This window comes from Impatiens glandulifera, chromosome 8 (genome assembly GCF_907164915.1).
Source record: "Impatiens glandulifera chromosome 8, dImpGla2.1, whole genome shotgun sequence".
NCBI classification, from domain to species: domain Eukaryota; kingdom Viridiplantae; phylum Streptophyta; class Magnoliopsida; order Ericales; family Balsaminaceae; genus Impatiens; species Impatiens glandulifera.
Genome location: NC_061869.1, coordinates 21697074 through 21717231, shown reverse-complemented (window position 1 = coordinate 21717231; position 20158 = coordinate 21697074). Strand labels below are relative to the sequence as shown.

The following is a 20158-nucleotide window of genomic DNA, read 5'->3' as shown; positions in this document are numbered from 1 at the left end:
ATTTGTGTGGTTGGAAAGTGCAAAAATTGAGTTTAATTTAAATATTTTATTACTTTAAACCCCTTTCATGGAAAAGATTGAAAGGTAAAGATTTAATTAAGAAGATGCGATGAGATAGAATATAATATTTATTTTAAGAGAAATAATAGTTGTAACGAATTTGAGCGAGAGAATCACATGACGCAATTTGATTTGATTGGGTAAAAAAATAAAATAATTTTTCTCTTTTCTCAAGTTAGGTTGATGCTACCTTTAGTGGATAAATAACTATTTTTTCACATTTTTTCATTTTTCTAACTAATGAGGTGATAATACATCATTCACTTCCCTAAATTCTCACTTATTATTATTATTTTTTTTAATTTACCTACTATTTAAAAATAGAGAAGGAGTGATAAGAAAGAAAATTTTGGAAAGAGAATGAAATAACGTAGTATCCTAAGAAAAAAAGAAGAAAGAAAAAATATTTTATTTTCTCAGCCAATCAAATTGAATCACGTCATTCTTTCATTTTTTCTTTTCAAATTCCTTCTCCTAATAATTTCTCTTTAAAATATGTTATAACAAATAAAACAAATTAAAATTCTTTATCCACATAATACTCTCAATTGTTGATGGGTTGTTTGATGATTATACCTTCTTATTGTATTAATGATCATTTTTTGAGGATGTGCCGTCGCCTTTTAACGGTAGAAGAGACAAAATTATTGGATCTAGAGTGTTTTTACATTTTTTATATTAAATTATTTGATTTAATCTTTCATAAATAGATACTCTCACAACATGACCATATATGAAAATTTTGAATTTTTATTATTTAATTGATATTTTTAATGAATGGATTTGTGAGGATTTTGGATTTCCAACTTTCGGATAGAAATTGTCAAATTGATTTGTTAACTAACTTAATGCAATCATTATTAAATTAAAAATTAGTTTGACCGATGGTTCAACCCTTCACCCAAAAAAAAATTGATATAGTTTTCAGAACCTTACATGTACTTGCTTTTTTATGAACCCAAGTTTCTTATAATTTACTTGCTTTTTTATGAACCCAAGTTTCTTTTAATTTTTATCATTATGACAGTAGGCTTAGTATATGGTTTAATTTGATAAAAATAATGAGGTAATTAAACAAATTTAACATCTTTAAACTTTATATTTTGATTTCTATAAGAAAGGTACAACAAAACATTGTTTTGAGTTAAAAATGATAATCAAAATAGGAGAACCAACAAGAAAAAACACATAAAAACTTAGGTTTGAAGTCAAATTTTAAGTCAGTCCAAGTAGAAAGAGTTATTTAAGAAAATAAAAATTTCAGAATCAATTCTCACTAGATTTGATTTAAATGTGGGAGGTCAATTAACATTCTCCAAGGAACAAATTTTGATTAAAAAAAAAGTGACAATCAATTATTATCAAATACTTAATAAAAAAACACTTCATGCATCTCAAATAAATAAGACTATATAAGAAAACTAAAAGAGGTTTGAAACTATAGTAAACAGAAATTAAATTTCAGTCATGGGAAAGATAGTAGCTTCCTTTCTTTTGTTTTGTTATTTTTACAGGAAGCAATAGAAGACCTCAAGAACACATCATCACCAACTGATCATCATCAAACACATCTCGTCCAGTGTAAAGTTATGATGAACTACAAGTTACCTTTCTCCACTTGACCATCTCCTCCAAGTTTTCGGAAACAAGTGCAGTGAGATTAGGATCCTCGAATAGTAGTTCAGACCCAAGCCTGCAAGAGATGAGACAAATTCAAGGGGGAAAAAAAAGAACATGGGAATTTTGAAAATTTAAAACAAGTGAAACTAATTGTCATTTATATGATTTTTTTGGTGAAGCTATAATTGTCATATAGCCTAGCCTGCCTAACATCATTGTCAATCTATATTATGGAAGCTAATATCCTACCTAGGATCTAGAACCAGCTTCCGGACTTCTTTGATTGCTGAACTCGCAGCATATATTGATATCTTACCGACCTGCATATAAGACAACAAAGTGAATAAGAACAAGTTCAATATCAAATAAACTTGTGAAGAAGACACAAGAGGAGCAATTGATTGGAAAAAAGTGCTGTATCTTTGCCTGACCTCCAACATTTGAAGTTTTGCATTGTGATCATTTGGAAAGGTGCGTATTTCTTCTGCCAACTTTACAGCCTCACCCAGGCTTTCAGGGGACAAAAAGTCAAGTGCCAGTTGAACTGTGGACTGCAATGAAAACTCACAAGGGAAAGAAATTTAGACAACATTTGTAGTGAATCATCATCACTCTTCTATTTACTAACATTCTCCTGCAAATTTCTATGTATCCCAAACTGCAACAAGTTTCATCATAGATCTTACACACCAAGAAAAGCTCTTTATCATCAAAGATTTACCCTATAACACCTAGAATGGAAATAGCTCCAGAAGATCTTAAAGGATTTACTGGTATGTCAATACATATAGGGCCTTCAGCTACTTGTTGACAAGTGACCCAACAGACATAGATCAAGGCATTTGACCAACACAATAGATAAAGCAATATCCACGTAAAGTTATTTTGATTTAATTGATTTAGTATAGGCTACCTGAGTATTCCTCATTTGGAAAGGACATCCAGCAGGAATGAAAATTGCTTGCCCCAATCGCTGTTCAAAGGACCATGGTTCAACTCCTAAGAAAGGGGAGAAAATTAATTGATTCCAGGATCAACCATATAATTTACAATAAATTAGTAAACAGTAAATTGCAGTTCAACTTATTAACAATCCTAGTATACTTGGCCTTTGGTTGTTACTCCGGTAATCTAAGTATCTAACCCTCCAACAACCTGCAGACATACTTGTCTTTTCTCTAAAATCAGGTCAGAAAGATAACATAAACCATCTCTTCTCAAGGTCATTCAGAATGAAATCCTATTGCTATGACACAACTAACAATTTAATTATTAAATACCCAGCACTCCAGAACCATAATCACCCGACCTTCTTACTCAATAAGAGAAATTATCCAGGCATTTAGCAAGGAAACCCCTTCATGTTATAAGTACAAGCAAGATAAATCATGACGTAGATAAGCTCCTGTTGAGCAGCAACACAGCTATTACTAGGACTAACAATAAAACAACAATTCCTCACCAAACAAAGATTATGGTAATAATTAATACATATTCCTAGGATGCATCCACCATAAATCAAGACATTTTGCAACAATTTCTTAGCAAACTTTCAATAGTTCAATTCACTTGAAGTAACAAAAATCATTTGCCCTCACCAAATTCTTCCTTCAATGTTCTTTTGTGATGCATGTTCAAGTATACCACCCCATCATGTAAAAGGCGTTCTTCCTGAGATCAAGCTTAAAATCAGCAATACGAAGACTAGGACTAAATCATTAATAATAGATCATGATGATGTGCATACACTTTCATTTGTCAAATGCTCAAGACTCCCAAGTTCCTCTGAATGAACTCTACAATATTCAATCAATTTTGGAATATCCTGTTTGCGGAACACATCCCAAAATGCTCCTGGTTCAGACTTTGAACTATCTTCACCAGCCCTTGGCCAACCATTTAGCTCTATCTTGCATGTATGCACCAAAAGGTATACCTAGAGATTCAGCAAGAAACAGAAATCGATATTATATATCACTACAGCTTCATGAAGACATTATAGAACTACATCATATTCCATCCACATAAAATATTCATAATGCATATTCATTTAGATTTCAGACAAAAAGTAGATAAATGTTGTGTTCTCAACTAAGCATCATGTTCACCTAGAGTAGAGAGAGCACTCTTCATGTTGGGCAATGAAAACTGGTGGCTTAGACCCAACTCTAGCCAGGTGTTATAAATAGTTTAATGATGCTTATCATAAATTTGTAAATAGTAGTTGTGAGATCAAATCCAGAAGATAGCCTAATTTAAATGACATACATTGGTCTAAGAGATTGAAAACAAATAACTCACCATATCCCGCATGACAAAGTGAAGTTTATCCACTGAATCACCTTTACCAAGCTCCTCATACATCCCATATGAAATCAAAATCTTAGGGCCTACATCATTCTGCAAGGAATAATGAGGCAGTTTTGCTGCAACATTTAATAATCCCCATTTGGAATGAATATATTCAAGCAATGGTAGTTTAGTAACAAATTCAGGTTGATGGTATAACAGGAAATCCTCAGAAGCACTTGGGGACGGCCAATCTTTTAGTTTCAACATTTCTGGCCAGCCATCTTCATGAATTCGACCTTCTGAATATCCCTTCATAAAATGACCAAGCTCGATTTTAACCTGCCCAAGACAACGAGGTTCAAGTTAGACATCTAATAACAATATACATGAAATATTTATAGAAAAGAAAGTGAGATATAAAGTTGTATCTCACCTCAGACCAGTCTAAACAATCTGTAGCCTTAACCACTCGGTGATCATCTTTTATTTTCTCTGTTCCTTCCCAGATAACCATGGGATTCCAACTTGAAACTGATGAGCTATCACAAACTTCCTGAATGATAACAGGTTTTCCTTGGGCCCAGTGCTTCCTGAAATCTCCAATTCCACAAACTCTGATATCTTCGGAAGAAGGGCAGTATAAGAAATTATCATTGCTATAGTCTCTGCAGGCAAATTGGCAAAGCCTGCTGCCCGAACCAGTTTCATCTAAACATTCATTTCCATTTCCATTGACCTTACAGCCACTAACCATTTCCTCAGCATTCTTTACCAACTTCGCAATCCAGTTCATCTTAAAGATGCGTTTTAGTGTCAACGATAAGCAAGCGCAGCCACCGTGTTCCTTAGGTGGACAAGGAATACTGCCATTGATGTTGGATATCCAATTAGGAAATCTAAAAGATAAGTTCAACCTACTCTTAGAAGATGTAACTTCTCTCAACAAGGTCTTATTAGAATCAGATCTTGCAGCAATTTGAGTTACTGAAGCCTCCCTAAGATCCTGGCAACATCTCAGGCACAAGTCGTAAGAGCAATTTGCACAATGCCGGTGATAATCAATGATAGGCATTCTACAACAGTCACTGCAGAAAGAAACTGTGGTTAACTAGAAGACTTTGAAACTATAATTCAAGAGATAATTTTCATGATCCCTGATTCAGAGGTAGAAAAAGCTATATAAATCTCATTCATCAATTTTCTTGATAAAACAAAAGCTTCACATGTAAACCCGATGATTGTTATTGAGTTTTGCATAATCACTATGAAAGATCTGTGAACAACTATATTATTCATAGCATTACATCAAACAGAAAATAATAATTTTGTGAATACCAGCACATCTGCTCATCTGCATTAAGCTTTCTCCTGGGTAGATCTATTTCATTTCCTGGCCAAAATGAATGTCATGTCATAATAGACCTTGATATGATATATGAGAAAATAAAATCGATAAAAAGATAAATCGCCAACCTTAACATGAAAAATAGACATGATAAACCTCACCTCGAAGCTTCCTTTCCAGTTCCACTTCAAAACACTGTTGATGATGGATGTTCTTAATAACAGGAAGAACTGAAGACAAAAGGCAGTGAAGATACTGCAGCTTATCCTGTACTGATATCTCCCTTATCCTTGCCTGTCAAATGATTCAAGACTATCATAAGACCATGCAAATATATCTTTCACTTGCATAAAAAGGTCAATAACAACAAAGATTATTAATGATACCTTTATCAGATTATCTCGCCTCATGCAGACTTTACAATTACAAATTCCCCTACATGCAGGACATATCCTTTCAATTTCTTCCGGGTGAATATCAGAATACCTAACATATGAAATAAGCATAGTCAATGAATTAGTATAGCTTGTGAACTAAGCCTTTCTCCTGCAAATTCTATCTTACCAGGTTGAGATACAACTACCACAATATCCTCTCTTATCACATTTGAGGCACCAGAAAACTTTAACCCTGTCATTCCGTTGGCACTGATGGCAAGCTTGGTCCCCACTGCCATCAAGATCGTCACTTCCATCATTGGAATTTGAGCTTCCATCAGAGGTGTCCTGAAAATAAATTAATTAGATGAAAAAAGAAGCAAGCAATGCTTTAGGCAACCACAAGAAAACGACAACTAAGAAGCAATGACACTACCATATAACTTTAAAATCTTATAAGCCCAAATATATTTTCTAAATTTAACACCATGGCCACTTAGCAAATCCAATATCCTATGATTTTATTATCTTACAGGTTCAACATTACTGTTCTTTTTTTTTCATTTCCTTCTCCAGTCCTAGAGTTTCGTACTTTCCACATGATCCGTGGATGTGTCATGAGTTATTTATATTATATAAGGCCTATAGGAGATATTTAAGGGCTATTCCCATTAAAGACAACAAAGTTAGCAGATAGCAGGTCCATGTCAAGATTCATAATTACACAATCCATAAAATGATTACATAGTCCTCAGTTTGGCCTCCAAATTGAGATCTGAAGTGATTTTGATCAACAAAATAATGTTGTAAATAAAATTGGCATCCTCAAGTTCAGTATGGGATTCCATTAGAATATGGTCATTCAAGTTAACAGTAAAGTTTTTTGGATAATCAAGGTTGCAAATGTTTGATGAATTCCATGTGAGCATTAAGAAAAATAGAAAAGGAGAAGTAAAAAGAGTGTTGTCAGTTTGACACACCAAGGTACTAACATCAAGAGACAGGTCAGATCTATTCTTAGAAGGATCTGTAGAAGGGTGCTTTAGTTTGTACACCTTGTGATTTTCTTCATAGTGGACACCATCTCTTTCCAGATCATCAGGCAGTTCAAGATTATTACTTACTAGCAAACTCCTATCTGCAAATGGTTCAGGTGAATATTATGGCTCACATTTAAACAATTTCTCCTTAAATTTCTTACCTGAAGTTGGAAGGTATTGATCAACTTCTTCAACTTCTGCATTGACAAGAGTTGTATCCATATCATCACTTTTACTCTCCATGTATACATCACTTTCACCAAGACTTTTCCTTTTCGCTTTCTTTAAACTGGCCCTCATTGCAGAATTTGCAGCCCTTTTCTTTGCTTGATAGTAATGTTTTTCACACACTGTCTTATCTGGCATAGACATGGCCGTACATCGCCATTGTTTCCCATCAGAACGCTTACAACGCAGATCATCTTGTATGCCAATACCATCTTCACCAATTCCAGAAGCTGAACGAGAATGATCCATGTCTCAGTTGGAAAAAGATCGTTCTTCTCCTTTTTTTTTGATAAAGATTATAATGTTTCTTCAAGATTCTATGTGGGTTATTACCTTCAAACTCTAAAGTTTGATCTTGCGCGAGTTAACTTGATTTGGTGACCCAAACTTGAATGTCTTCTTCAAATTCCGCCCTAAATCAACTGTAAGAATCAATGGGTTGTCCGTTGTCTTCTACAAGTCGTAGAAGTCTGGTGATGATATTTAAGGTCACAATGAAAGAGGGCAATGATAGATGGATGAGAATCGAAAAGGGAAAGAAAGTTAACATGTGTCTCTTTGGGGGACGGTGTGACCTATGCAAGGGATAGTTACAATTTGAATTATTTATTTATTTTTTCAAAATACTTTCCTAATTAAAATACTAAAATATTCATTATTTAAAATTATTAATTTTATTTATCATTATTTATTAACTAGCATTTAGCCCGTGCATTTGCACGAGTAATATTAATATAAAACCGTGAAAAAAAATTACGGATAACATTTTTTATTTTTTTTTAACCGTTTTAAGTTTATGGGTGGGTCAACCCACAATTCGACCCAAGTATCCATTTACTCAACACCTATATAGATTAGTTAGTTAAAAAGTTGAACTTATATTAATATTAAAATGTCCCGCGTTTATCAAATTTGGTGTTGAATTTAAAATATAAAGTCTTTGTAGCCTAGTTGGTTAAAGAGTTGTACTTGTTTTGTTAGGTTGCAAGTTCGAAACATACCTCTAGCATTTTTAATTTTATTTTTAACCGTTTTAAATTTAAAAACGGGTCAACCCACAATCCGACCCAAGTATCCAAATTAACCACAGCTCTCGACCCGCCAATCCGGACACTTTAAAAATTAAGCATCATTATATATATATAGATATCTTAATTTTTTTTTATTAAAATAAATTCTTTATATTCTCAATATAACAAATAATAATTATTTTTTAAATAATTTAAAATTTTACAAAATTCAAATTTTAACCCATTCCAATTTCATAATAATAATAAAAAAATGGCTTGTTTGATACTTATAATTTTTGCGTTTAACATTTACCTAATAATCTGTTATAATTATTTTACGTAATATGCTTGCAAAAATTTAATCAAACTTTAAACACAATTTTTTCTTTAAATATTTACTCTATCTAATCTAATAAATAAGCTGAGCATAATTAACCTATCAAAGATACTAAATATAAGCTGAATAAACCAAATATAATATGCGGAGTATAAGTTAAATATCAAGCCTACCCAAAAATTAGAAATGCCACGGTTAGATGTCTTAGATCTAGTTATAGAGTCTTTGTTATTATTATTCTTATAAATTAGTTAAAGAGTTAAATATTATATTTATTAAGAACTAAAAAAATACTAATTTAAATCATGTAATATTTATTAAAGTGAACTGAAAAAAATAATGTTGGATTAATTTGTTGTAATGGTGAAAGAAACAAAATAACTAGTTAATTTTATATCATGTTATACACTGATATATATATATATATATATATATATTAGTGTCAATATATTTTTTTTGAATGTCAATATTTTTTTCTTTACCTTGTCTAAATTTTAAAACAAGTCTCCTTTAAACAAAAAGTCTAGCGGTTTTATACAAATAATTATTTAAATATTAATTTTTTAACAATAATTGAATCAATATAATTTATTATTTTAAAAAAAGAAACTGATAATTATTTAATTTATAAAATAAATAATTTAAAATATATTTGTACTATATTATTTTGAATTAATTTATTTATATTATTTTGAATTTTTTTAAATATATATAACTTCCGGGATATGGTCCTCTCGCAGCTTAGCATTTATTTGAATGACACGTGACTATACGGGAGAATCGCAGAGTGACTCGATGTTTGATGTGTTTCAACCTTGATTTGCGTGTTATACATTTTTTTAAAGAAAAACATTATTTTAAAAAAGATTTTGAGAATATTTAGGAGTTTTTTAAAATTAATTATGTAAAAGTAATTAATTTTATTCGGGATTTGTGGTAATTGGACAATAATTTGATTTGAAATCCAGTTTAAATTAATCAGACATAAATAATTTAAGAAATTATTTTATTTGATAACAGAGTCGTCAAATGATTTTAGAAAAATCAGTAAAAGATACGTGTATAAACGTATTTTTACTAGAGTTTCTATAAGGGGTTCGTTTTTTGGTTACGCTCAGGCAAGGACTTTCGCGCTATGTCCTTCCAGCCGTTAGAGGATGGTTTTATTTTTTTTATTATAAAAGTCTGGCTATTTAAAAAATCTATTTATAACATTTATTATTCAATAAGTATTCTAGGGTCCTAAACAAGAATAAACAAGAATATGTTTAAATTACGTAAATAATTGGACACAATTATTTAGAATGGCATACCCGCGATTGCGTTGATATAAGATTGATTAATAAACCTTGGAAAATATCAAAAAAGTATTAGAGTTTAAACATAAATTTCAAACGGGGCCTTAGTCAAAATATTTGTTTGGGAAATATCCCGAAAATATTTAAAAATCATTTTTTGACCTTTCGGGATGATTTAAAAATGGATTGGGATTCCAAAATTACAAAAATAATCTTGGATTTTGAAAAGTAGAACCAAACAGGCCTTATGACTGGAGTTCTAGAGTTTGAGTCCGGTTATACCGATTTGGGCTCGAACGAGCTCGATCTAGACCGGGGTGATCTGGATTAAGGCTCGGGAGTGTGGGTCCATGGATTTGGAGGGCTCGGTCTCGAACTTGGAATACTCAATCTTGAGTTTGGGAGGCTCGGTCCCAAGCTAAGTTTACCATTCTAGTTCTTCGGTCATAGGTTAAGTGGTCCTCGGTCCTAGGATAAAAGGGAACTTAGTCTTAGGTTAGAAAAATTGATCCTAGGCTAAAGGGAGTGCTCAATCTCAAGTTAGAAAACTCGGTCTTATGTTAGAAAACTCGGTCCTAGGCTAAGAACTTCGATCCTCGGGTTTGGTCCTAACTCAAGAACATCGGTCATTGGTCTCGGTACTCAAGAACATCGCTCCTTGATCTTGAACCCATGTTAGATTTCTCGGTCATTTTTCTTGGTCTCGGCCTAACCCAGGTTCCTCGTTCTCGGTCCTAGGCTAAGAACCTCGGTAATTTGCCTTGGTCCAAGAGGACCGAGTGTTCTTGAATTAGTCAAAAATTGAGGTGCCATATCTTTTGATACAGATCATGAAAACATGATCTGTAAGTTGTAAATGATTTAAGATATTGTATCGGATTGCAGCGCCCTCGCGGGAACGTGGAGAGGAATTCCAAGCACGGAGCAGAACTGGAATATCTGCAGGAACTGGAATTTACCGTTTTTTAAACTCACTAGAATTGAAAGCATTGTAAACAGATAATTCATTTACGTTTTTAGCTTTTATTCAGAATGTTACGACTTCAAAATCATTCTAGGCCTGTCTAGAATGATCTCTTAAACTCGTGGTTTTTTTTTCCCGTTTTTGGGAATTTTTAATGAAATGACGTTAAGTCGTTTTCCCAAAAAAAAAATAAAGTTGTAAATGATTCATATGATTATGGAGATTAAAACCATAACCCTAATCCCGATCAAACAATCATTACAAGGATCAATTTCTTAAAACCTTTTTTAGGGGAAAAATTGGGATCTTTTGAATTAGGCCATCTCATGGCCTAATTCTTGCTCCAACAGCTTTGAAATAATGAACATAGTCGGACACAACTAAAACAATAAAATCATTCAAGCTCTGTAATAATTTTTAAAACCAAAATTCAAATTTATTTTTTCAAAATTTCAGTTAGCTCAATCATGATCGGGATGTTCATATTATAATTTGGAAATCATCCCAACATGTTTACAAACATGTTAGGCAACTAATTGAACCAAAATTCCAGCTTAAAAGCTCAATAACATCAAATTAAAAAATCCAGATTTTGAAACCAAATTTTATTTTAAGTTGATTTGATCAAATCTCTTTTAACAGAAAGTTCATAAATAATCTAAGGAGTGATTCTAAACTAAGAAAATACGAAATTGAGCCTTGAAAATGATCAACCCGATCGAACTTAAAAAATTCAATTTTCAATCACAATTTGAATTACAATCGATCTAGAAGCTTACCTACAATTTGAGAACACTCCAATGATGTGTGGGAAGCTTTCCAAAGCCTAGATCGAAGCTTTGATCGCCGAAGAGGATTTTTACAAAAATCCAGTTTCACCGGATTTCTTGATTCTTCAAGTTAGACCATAATATATGATTATTGTTTGATGGATTGAAAGAAGAATACTTAGAGAGTATTTATACTCAACTAGGTCGGTTATTAAAGTCAAATTCGATTTCAATTTGGCTTATAAAATCTTATCCTTAAATTCTTGTTCGTCTTTGACAACCTAGCTAGAGCATAGATCTTAACTTCAAAGGCTAGAAGAATTGAAGACGGGGAGAAGACGTACACATGGGTGAAAAAACGAAGGGACAATGTCAAGTATTGGAAGAGATAACTCTTTTGGAAGGTCGTCGGCGTTCGTCGCGAGCCTCCGGAGTTTGCGAAGAAGAAGAACGAAACAACGTCGTTTCGTTTACTTGAATGATTCGTTAGCATTCCGTTAGAGATCCGTTAGCGTTTGGGTGATCGAGCTAACGGGGTAAACGTCCCATTAGTTGATCCGTGTGAACCCGAGCGCGCGCGTTTGGCTACAACCGATAGGCGTGGCATCTTCTTGAGCGCTAGATGAAAATTTAGCGTTGATCCGATGGTCCTGAATCCTGATGCAATTAAATTTTTTATTTTCAACCACACTGGATCATCAATTTATATTTTTAATAAAAGGATTATTTAAAATCAAATTTTTAATCCTTTCTTACGTTTTTCTTCACCAAATTGCACAAAAAAATATTTTTAAAAACATAATAAAAATTATGTTCATTATTTTTTTTGGGTATTTTGGGGGTATTTATTTAATTATTTTAAACCATAAATTATGTATAATTTATGTTTAAAATCATAATTAACTAATTTAAACCCCTTTTTGGGTTTAATTTGGATAAAATAAATACAATATTTTAACCTCAAATTATTTTTGGATTTTTAATTAATTTTTTTAATTAGGGTTTAATTATCACAATAACTAACCTTAATTTGATCTTTAATCTCTTTTTGGGTTATTTTGAATTTAAAATTTTAAAATATTATTTTTATTTTAAAATTCAAAATATTATTTAATATTACTATAAATTAATAATATTATTTATAAATACGGTATGTCAAATTTTTATGTTTACAGAATGCCCTCTCGAACTAAATTTGAATAAAACAAATTTTGTTTTTGAAAAATGTGGGTTCGAGATTTGAACATCTTAAAATTTGTACCCTAACTTATAATAAGGTAGAAGGATAAAATTTGAATGACTACAGATGTTAGGATGAATCATAACAATGACTCATAGGTGGGGACAACTACACAATATTTGTTAGTTGAATCTTGTTTGGAGATACACTATCGCAATAGTCTTACCAATGTTGGGGAGTACTCATGACTTTGGTTGGGGATGGATCATTAGAATAATCATATCATAATGATTAGTAATTCCTATCAATAGACAAGGCTTGACTGGGGAATAAATATAATCTCATGAAAAATACTCTCTCATAGGGAATAGTGTTAATAATCACACTATGTCTATCAAAAGATGGAACTTGTCGTTTAAAGAATAGTCATAATAATGACTTCCATGGAGCCTATCATAAGACATGACTTACTGTGGGGAAGAGTGATAACAATCACTCTGAGGGAATATGTTACAATAATGACCTATATAGATTCCTATTTAAATAGGGCTTTAAATCATAATAATGATCCACTATGCCTATCAACGGATAGGACTTTGGAGAGGTCTTATACAAAGTGACATTCACACCTGGTTGAAAAATCAATGTAGCAACCAAACAATGTAAAGTATAAACAAATGGTATTAATTTCCAATTTATTTCATATATAATGTAGCAATCAAACAATGTAATTTTTAATTTATTTCATATATAATGTTACAATTTGTGTTCATATATTTACATTGTCTCTAAATTTTTGGTCAATAAAACATATTTTTTTAGACAATTCATTTCTAACATTGTTCACCATTGACATCAGAATCACCGCGCTATATTTTATCCTCAGCCGCATCAATTATTCCATTGAACTTAAAATAAACAAGTTTCAGCAGGTTAGTACAAAGAATTCTCAAACAATCAAAATGTTAAACAATCAGCATGTTAAAACTATATAACTTACATTTTCTTTGTTGATAGGATAATTCAATCTTGTTTCATTTCCTATATATGTCTCAATTTTTCACATACAATATATTCCATAATCTGTTTTATTATTCGGATTTTTCCAAGGAAATTTGAAAATGTAGAACATGAATTCTGCTATTGAAGCGGCGATACCTGAGTCAACGCTCTTCATGAAGTCCACAAAAGAACGTTTCTGTTTTACCAAGGCAAGAGAAAATATATACATAGATGTGAAATATAAACACTTTTAGATAGAGAAATTCAATTTATTACTAAGGCCTAAGGTGTGTGATATTTTTCCTCTCAATGTAAACCTTCTACAAATGGAAGATTGTCAATTATTTGGATTTCCCTTTTTCCATGTTGATGTAGAAAACATAAAAATGAGAATGTTCTAAAATAAGGAAGAAGATCTGTAAAAAGGACCATTTTATTTAAGATGTCATATGGTTAGGCAGCCGAAAAATGAGAATGTTTTAAAATATTAGAGATGTTACTTATAATGTTAGTCATCTTTAAGTCTTCAGATGATATATGAAAATTTCATTTCGTCTTGAATTGAATTGAGAAAACAATCTTCATAAGGATGTGTACTCTTCAAATGAATATCATATTAAAAAACAAGATAATAATCAGATAAAAAAATATTACATATGTTAATGTAGAGAAACAAATTCTCCGAATACTGTTGGGATCTCTCCTACTCTTGAAATTGATAATTTCGGCCCAAGCATTAATTATTCCACAATCCACATAGGTTTCAATTTTTAATAAAAACATATGGACTCTAGTTAGCATGACTATGTCGCTTCGTAATAAAACTTCTCTACAAAGACAAATAAAAAATATATATTCTGATAAGAATTAGAAAACATTATAATGACTATGAAGAGTTCTAAAGATGTTACATTAATTCCAAATCTGCAAAAATTACTCCACATCAAATTTTCTTTGTTAGTCATTTTGACCGTTTCGAAGAATTTGGCATATTTATTCGAAGTTGTTGCCATGTATGGAGATTAAAGAGTCGATGCAAGTTTTTAATCTTATTAGGTTGTGTTCTGATTGGGGCTTCTTTTGTTACTCCAACCTCTACGGGTTGAGGTTCTATGACAATAGTCGCCAACACTTCGTGTGGTGTTCTATGGATTGAGGATCTATGTCAACCACCACCACTTTGGGGTGGTGTTTTAACTCGAACCGTCGCCTGTAGTTTCTTAATCTTCCTCTTCGGTTGTGTTCTCTTTAAGGCATCTTTTCCTATCCCAACCACCACTTCGGTGGTGATTCAACATAAACTTCCTCTTCGAATGTGTTCTCTTTGGGGCATATTTTTCTACCCCAACCACCACTTCAGGTGGTGTTTCAATTCCAACCTTTGCGAGTTGAGGTTCTATGGCAACAACCGTCACCACTTCGGGTGGTATTTCAACTTGAACCTTTGCGGGTTGAGATTTTTCTACGGGGTTGTCTTTGTGAAATATTTGTGCATGACATCCCTATGAAATTATTTGAGTCCAAAGCCTCGTACAAGACATGGATCGAAGAATCAAATATGATAAATGAGTTTATTTTCTGTTGTTGTGTTGATGATGCTACATCTGTCAACACTTATGTGGCCTTTGTCATATTATGTGCATATGGAGTCATGTTCTTTGTAGATATAGCAATAGTGTCTAATTCATTTTTAACAACGGAGAAGGTTAATATCAACGCGGCCTAAGGCTCATCCTCTACCATCTAAGGCTAGTCCTCTATAATATGAGGCACCAATTCAGGCTCCTCCACCTCATCTGTCAGCTCATCCTTGTGGGCCCAGATACCCAAGACCCTCTATCATTCAATGAGATTCAATGAGATCGCTCCTTCCCTCTTTAAACTGAACTAAGTCACCTATAATTAACCGTAGTGACGATGGAAGGTTCTTGGAAGTGGAAGACGTCCAACATCCTTTCTAAATTTGAATCCTCCTCATTTGAATTCCATTTTTATCATACTTTTCAGCTTATTGTCATGCCAACATGACAATATTGGAAATTGACGTTTATAAGGTAATTGGAGTTGGAGTTGGAGTTCAGGGTTCACAACCTATCTATGTAGCACAACTGAAATAATAATCAATATGTTAGAACATTTACATTTATATATATATTTGAATAAACCACTAAATTAAAGTACTGAAAAAGATTTAGGGATATAAGTAGTTTAGTTTGGTCAGTTTTTTCACCGAAAATTTTATCCCAACCGTTGGTGTCGGTTTTTCAAAATCTTCTTCCTTCGGTTGACGGTTATAGGTCGGTTATAAAATCGGTTTGGTTGATTTATCAGTTTAATCATTTGAAAAATAAAAAATATATATAATATAATAAACTAAAGAATGAAAAAATTAGTTGAGTTTTGTAAAAAAAATAATAAATATATATGATATAATATAATAATTTAAAGAATAAAAAAAAACTAGTTGAGTTTTATAATAAAATTATATTATAATAAATTAGGTAATAAAATAATTATTTAACTTAAAAGAAAATATATTAAAATATTAATTAAATTAAAATGAGTTTAAGAAAAAAAACATCAAATATACAAAATAATATATATGTGCGTGTCAAGATTCGAATCCTAAAAAAAATATTAGGTTCATCATTTATCACTAAGCTAGATGGACATACATTTATAAATATGTCAAAACACCTATATATATACGATCGGTCGGTTAAACCGTCAGTTTTATTATATAAACTATTAACCGAATTGGTCATGGTCGGTACATGAAATTATTTCAGTCGGTATTATATGAGTTCGGTTATTTCAGTTTTGTTTACACCACTACAAAGATTACTTACAATGAGAAATGTCCGCGGTCCGTAGAAATCACTTTTTTCATTGATCTTCCACTTCTTGCAGTCATCAACTAAGCCATTAATTGTGAATTGACACCAGTTCAACTTTCGGATATTATTGTCATTAAGTATAGATTTCAGGATTTTATACCTGTAAAATACAAAAATGGGTAAGAGAAGTGTATATAAATTAATTATGCTTTGGACTGTAAATTTTGGGAATAACTATACACATGCATTGTTGATTATGGAGAAAGTTGTTTACAACATAAACTACAAAGTCTATCTTAAAATTATTTTCAACTATTATGTTGTTTAAAAAAACTTGGATAAAATAGAATATAAAAAGAAATATGATTTAGGGAATATATCTAAAAATGAAACAAACTAGTTTAAGATAACGTTGGCCATATTTGCAAATTTATATAACTTTGGCCAAATTTGCAAATTAATTTAAGACTCTCTACTATAGTTTAAGAGTTACTATCATTAACCTGTAATTACCAAAATAAACATCTAACTTGCTTAAAATGTGTAGCACAATATTAATAGTATCAGTAGCTCTATTCTAATATTTAGGTTTTCGCTTCTAAATGTGTGACTAAAAGTAGTTTTAGTAGCCCTCGACTAAGGTTTTTATAAATAGATACAAATCCATAAACCAAAAACAGAAATAAAAAAAAGTTTCCAAACAATAAATCAAGTTCCCGGACATGGACATGTTTGGGATAAACCTAACTACAGGAATATCATGTTCGGAAACTTACCTTCTATTAGTATTTTCGTAAGACTTGGATGCAGTTGGAGGAATATGATATCCTGAAAATTAAAAGTAAAATGACATAGGGTTAATGTCATTTTAGGGTAAATTAAATCATGTTGCTTGGGAACATTATTGTTCGCCATTGAAGGCTTACCATTTTTGAACTTGCTAAAGAAGAGACGCGGAAAAATGAAGAAGGAATAAATCGCCGAAGTCTGAAGTAGTGGAAGAAGGAAACCGGAGTCGCCGAAGAGGGGAAACGTCGAAATCGAAAATAAAGAAAATGAAGAGATTGGGGAAGGAAAAAAAAAAGAATACGAAGAGGAGAGGATTAAAAAAATTAAAAATAAATAATTTTATTTTTATTTTTTATATTCTTTTTTAAATTTTATCTTTTATGTACATGTGGTAGACAACGTTGGATTAGTGACCTTACTTTCGTTATAAATTTGTTACTCAAATTATTTCTCTTTATTTATTGGTCAAGACTTAATAGCTAACAACTCTTTAAGAAGTTTAAAAGATGCCTTCACTCCTTTTATAATATTCCTTTTTTACAAATCAATGAGGATAAGAGCCAAGTTTTATATGTTGATGAAGGAAGAGTAAAGATTAATCGGAATGTTATTATAAATGATTGTTTTTCCTTTCACTCATTGTTTTTCAATTTAAGGTTTATCATTGGAATAGTCTTGGTTGAGAAGGTGAAGAACATGATTGGGTCAAACTGGGTTGGTAATAGGGCTGCAAATTAGGCAAGTCTCGGTTTGATATAGTTTATATTAGCTCAACTCGAACTAGTTTATAAATTTAAGCTCGACTAGACTATTTACTTACAGGCGATCGAACTCGACTATTTACTTACAGGCTCAAGCTCGACTCGAAAAATTAAGTTTTCATGTTTAAGATCGAGCTCGAACTCAAGTAAAAATCAATTTTTTAAATGAAAATATCATATTACCGTAACTATTCAATGTTTGAATAGTTAAACATGACAATGGATATTACTATTCATAATCCACATGGACATTGATTAGACTTTAGAGATGTGGCTTTTTTAATGTAAAATGCTAGCATGATCTTAAAATTTAAAAATGTGAAATTTGAAAAAAGAGGTTTATATTAGATTTTAATATTAAAAATAAATAAAAGATAATATATGTCTAATTATATCTCTATCTTCTTGAGAAGGAAATATAGAAAGTCAAACGATTCTGAGAATATAATATTATCAGTAGCAGTACATAAGAAGTCTAATATTAAATAATAAAAATTGCATTTGCAGGAAATTAAATTATTTAAACAGAAAATTATATGAATTATAATTGATTTGACAACTAGCATCAAATCTTTAATCAATTAACAAATCAATAGTCTCATTGATTTGCTACTGATAACATTTCATTTTCGGAATCGTTTGACTTTTCATATTTCCTTCCAAGGAAGATAGAGAGATAATTTTACAATATATATATAATCAATTTGTTTTAGTTATAATCAAATGCATAGTCCAATTCGGTATCAGAGTGTTGACCGGTTGGTATCCGGAACAGAAAAAATAGTGACCCGCATTTAAATTTCTTAAATTAAAAATTATTTGAACCGAGAATAGGCTGAAAAATAATATCACCTGTTCTATAGAGTAAGGTCACCCTCACTAATATTCCCAATTTATATTAACACATACAAACGAGTATAATATTATAATATTAGATCATTATCTAATATTCTTATTAACCACATCCCTCGACTAGATATATCAAATAAATTCAAAATAAACATTATATATATATATATGATGTGGTTAATAAGGATATATGTGATAGTAATGAATACTTGAATCGAATCGTGGGTTGACTCCCATAAATTTGAAACGGTTAAAAATAAAATTAAAAATATTACAGGTTTATTTCGAATTTACAACCTAACAAGATAAATACAACCCTTTAACTAATTAAGCTACTAAGACTTTTCATTTTAAATCCAACACATGATAAACTTGAGATATTTCTAATAATATAAGTTAAAGTTTTTAACTAACTGATATATATATAATAATGTTTAATTTGAATTTGTTTGGTTTCCCAGATCGAGAGTTGTGATTAATTTGGATATATAAATGACAGAAAATGAATATTTAGGTCGGATCGTGGGTTGACCGACTCAAAACTTTAAACGGTTAAAAATAAAATAAAAATAAAATATGTATATTTCGAACGAGAAATGATAGAGAGCGGGAAAAATCTTGACAAGAATGTGTTGAAATTTTGAAAATTCTATCTCCTATTAAATTTTCAATCCACTTAAAATGTGACACATCATTTCTTACACATTCTTGTTAAGATTTTCCCGCTCCCTATCGTTACTCATTTCGAACTTGCAACCTAACAAAAACAATTACAATATAAGTTAAACTTTTTAACTAACTAACTAATATATATATATATATATATATAATGTTTAATTTGAATTTGTTTGGTTTGTTGGATCGAGAGATGTGATTAATTTAGATATATATGTGAGAGTAAATTGATACTTGGGTCGGATCATGGATTGACTCGTCCATAAACTTGAAACGGTTAAAAATAAAATTAAAAATGTTATATGTATGTTTCGAACTTGCAACCTAACAAAATAAGAATAACCCTTGACCAAGTGTAATTGGGATGTGGTTTGTTGATGGATAAGAGGCCGATAAGAAATGAGAGTGCTTAAAAAATATGAATCAAATATTTGATTGACCAAAGTGTTAGGTCACAAAATTAAATGTCGATTGAGATTGGTGGTTAGTTTGTCGAGGGATAATAGACGTGTGAAAGTGTGATTGAGATGTGGTTTGTCGAGGATAAGTGGCCGGTAACAAAGGATCACGAAGTTACAAGATTAGATGTCAATTGAGTTTGGTAGTTGGTTTGTTAAGGGATAAGAAGCATGTAAAAGTGTGATTGAGATTGGTGGTAGGTTTGCCGAGGGATAAGATGTGTGTGAAAATGTGATTAAGATTGGTGGCTGGTTTTCCAATGGAG

The 20158-nt window shown here is 31.4% G+C and overlaps 1 protein-coding gene across 2 annotated transcripts; it reads right to left on the bottom strand.

The window, feature by feature from the left end:
* Window positions 1-1454: 1454 nt before the first annotated feature.
* LOC124911439 (lysine-specific demethylase JMJ25) lies at window positions 1455-7488 on the bottom strand. 2 transcript variants are annotated; one of them, XM_047451922.1, is made up of 14 exons: window positions 6896-7488; window positions 6675-6832; window positions 5882-6042; window positions 5704-5803; window positions 5479-5611; window positions 5308-5362; window positions 4406-5057; window positions 3982-4311; window positions 3428-3616; window positions 3279-3351; window positions 2594-2679; window positions 2112-2231; window positions 1930-2000; window positions 1455-1753 (listed from the first exon to the last, which is right to left on the bottom strand). In XM_047451922.1, exons 1-14 carry the CDS (start codon window positions 7209-7211, stop codon window positions 1648-1650), a joined length of 2550 nt encoding a protein of 849 aa, XP_047307878.1. In that variant the 5' UTR covers window positions 7212-7488; the 3' UTR covers window positions 1455-1647. The 2 variants fall into 2 exon arrangements, with proteins under 2 accessions (XP_047307878.1, XP_047307879.1); XM_047451923.1 differs by having other exon boundaries at window positions 6750-6832; window positions 6896-7487.
* Window positions 7489-20158: the final 12670 nt, after the last annotated feature.

Coding starts and splice junctions, on each gene's coding strand:
- LOC124911439 (XM_047451922.1), bottom strand. CDS start 7,211: ATGGATCATTCTCGTTCAGCTTCTGGAATTGGTGAAGATGGTATTGGC. Junction 5,612..5,703: donor GGCGAGATAATCTGATAAAG/GTATCATTAATA, acceptor ATCATTTGACAG/GCAAGGATAAGGGAGATATC. Junction 2,680..3,278: donor AACATTGAAGGAAGAATTTG/GTGAGGGCAAAT, acceptor CCCCTTTCTTAG/GAGTTGAACCATGGTCCTTT.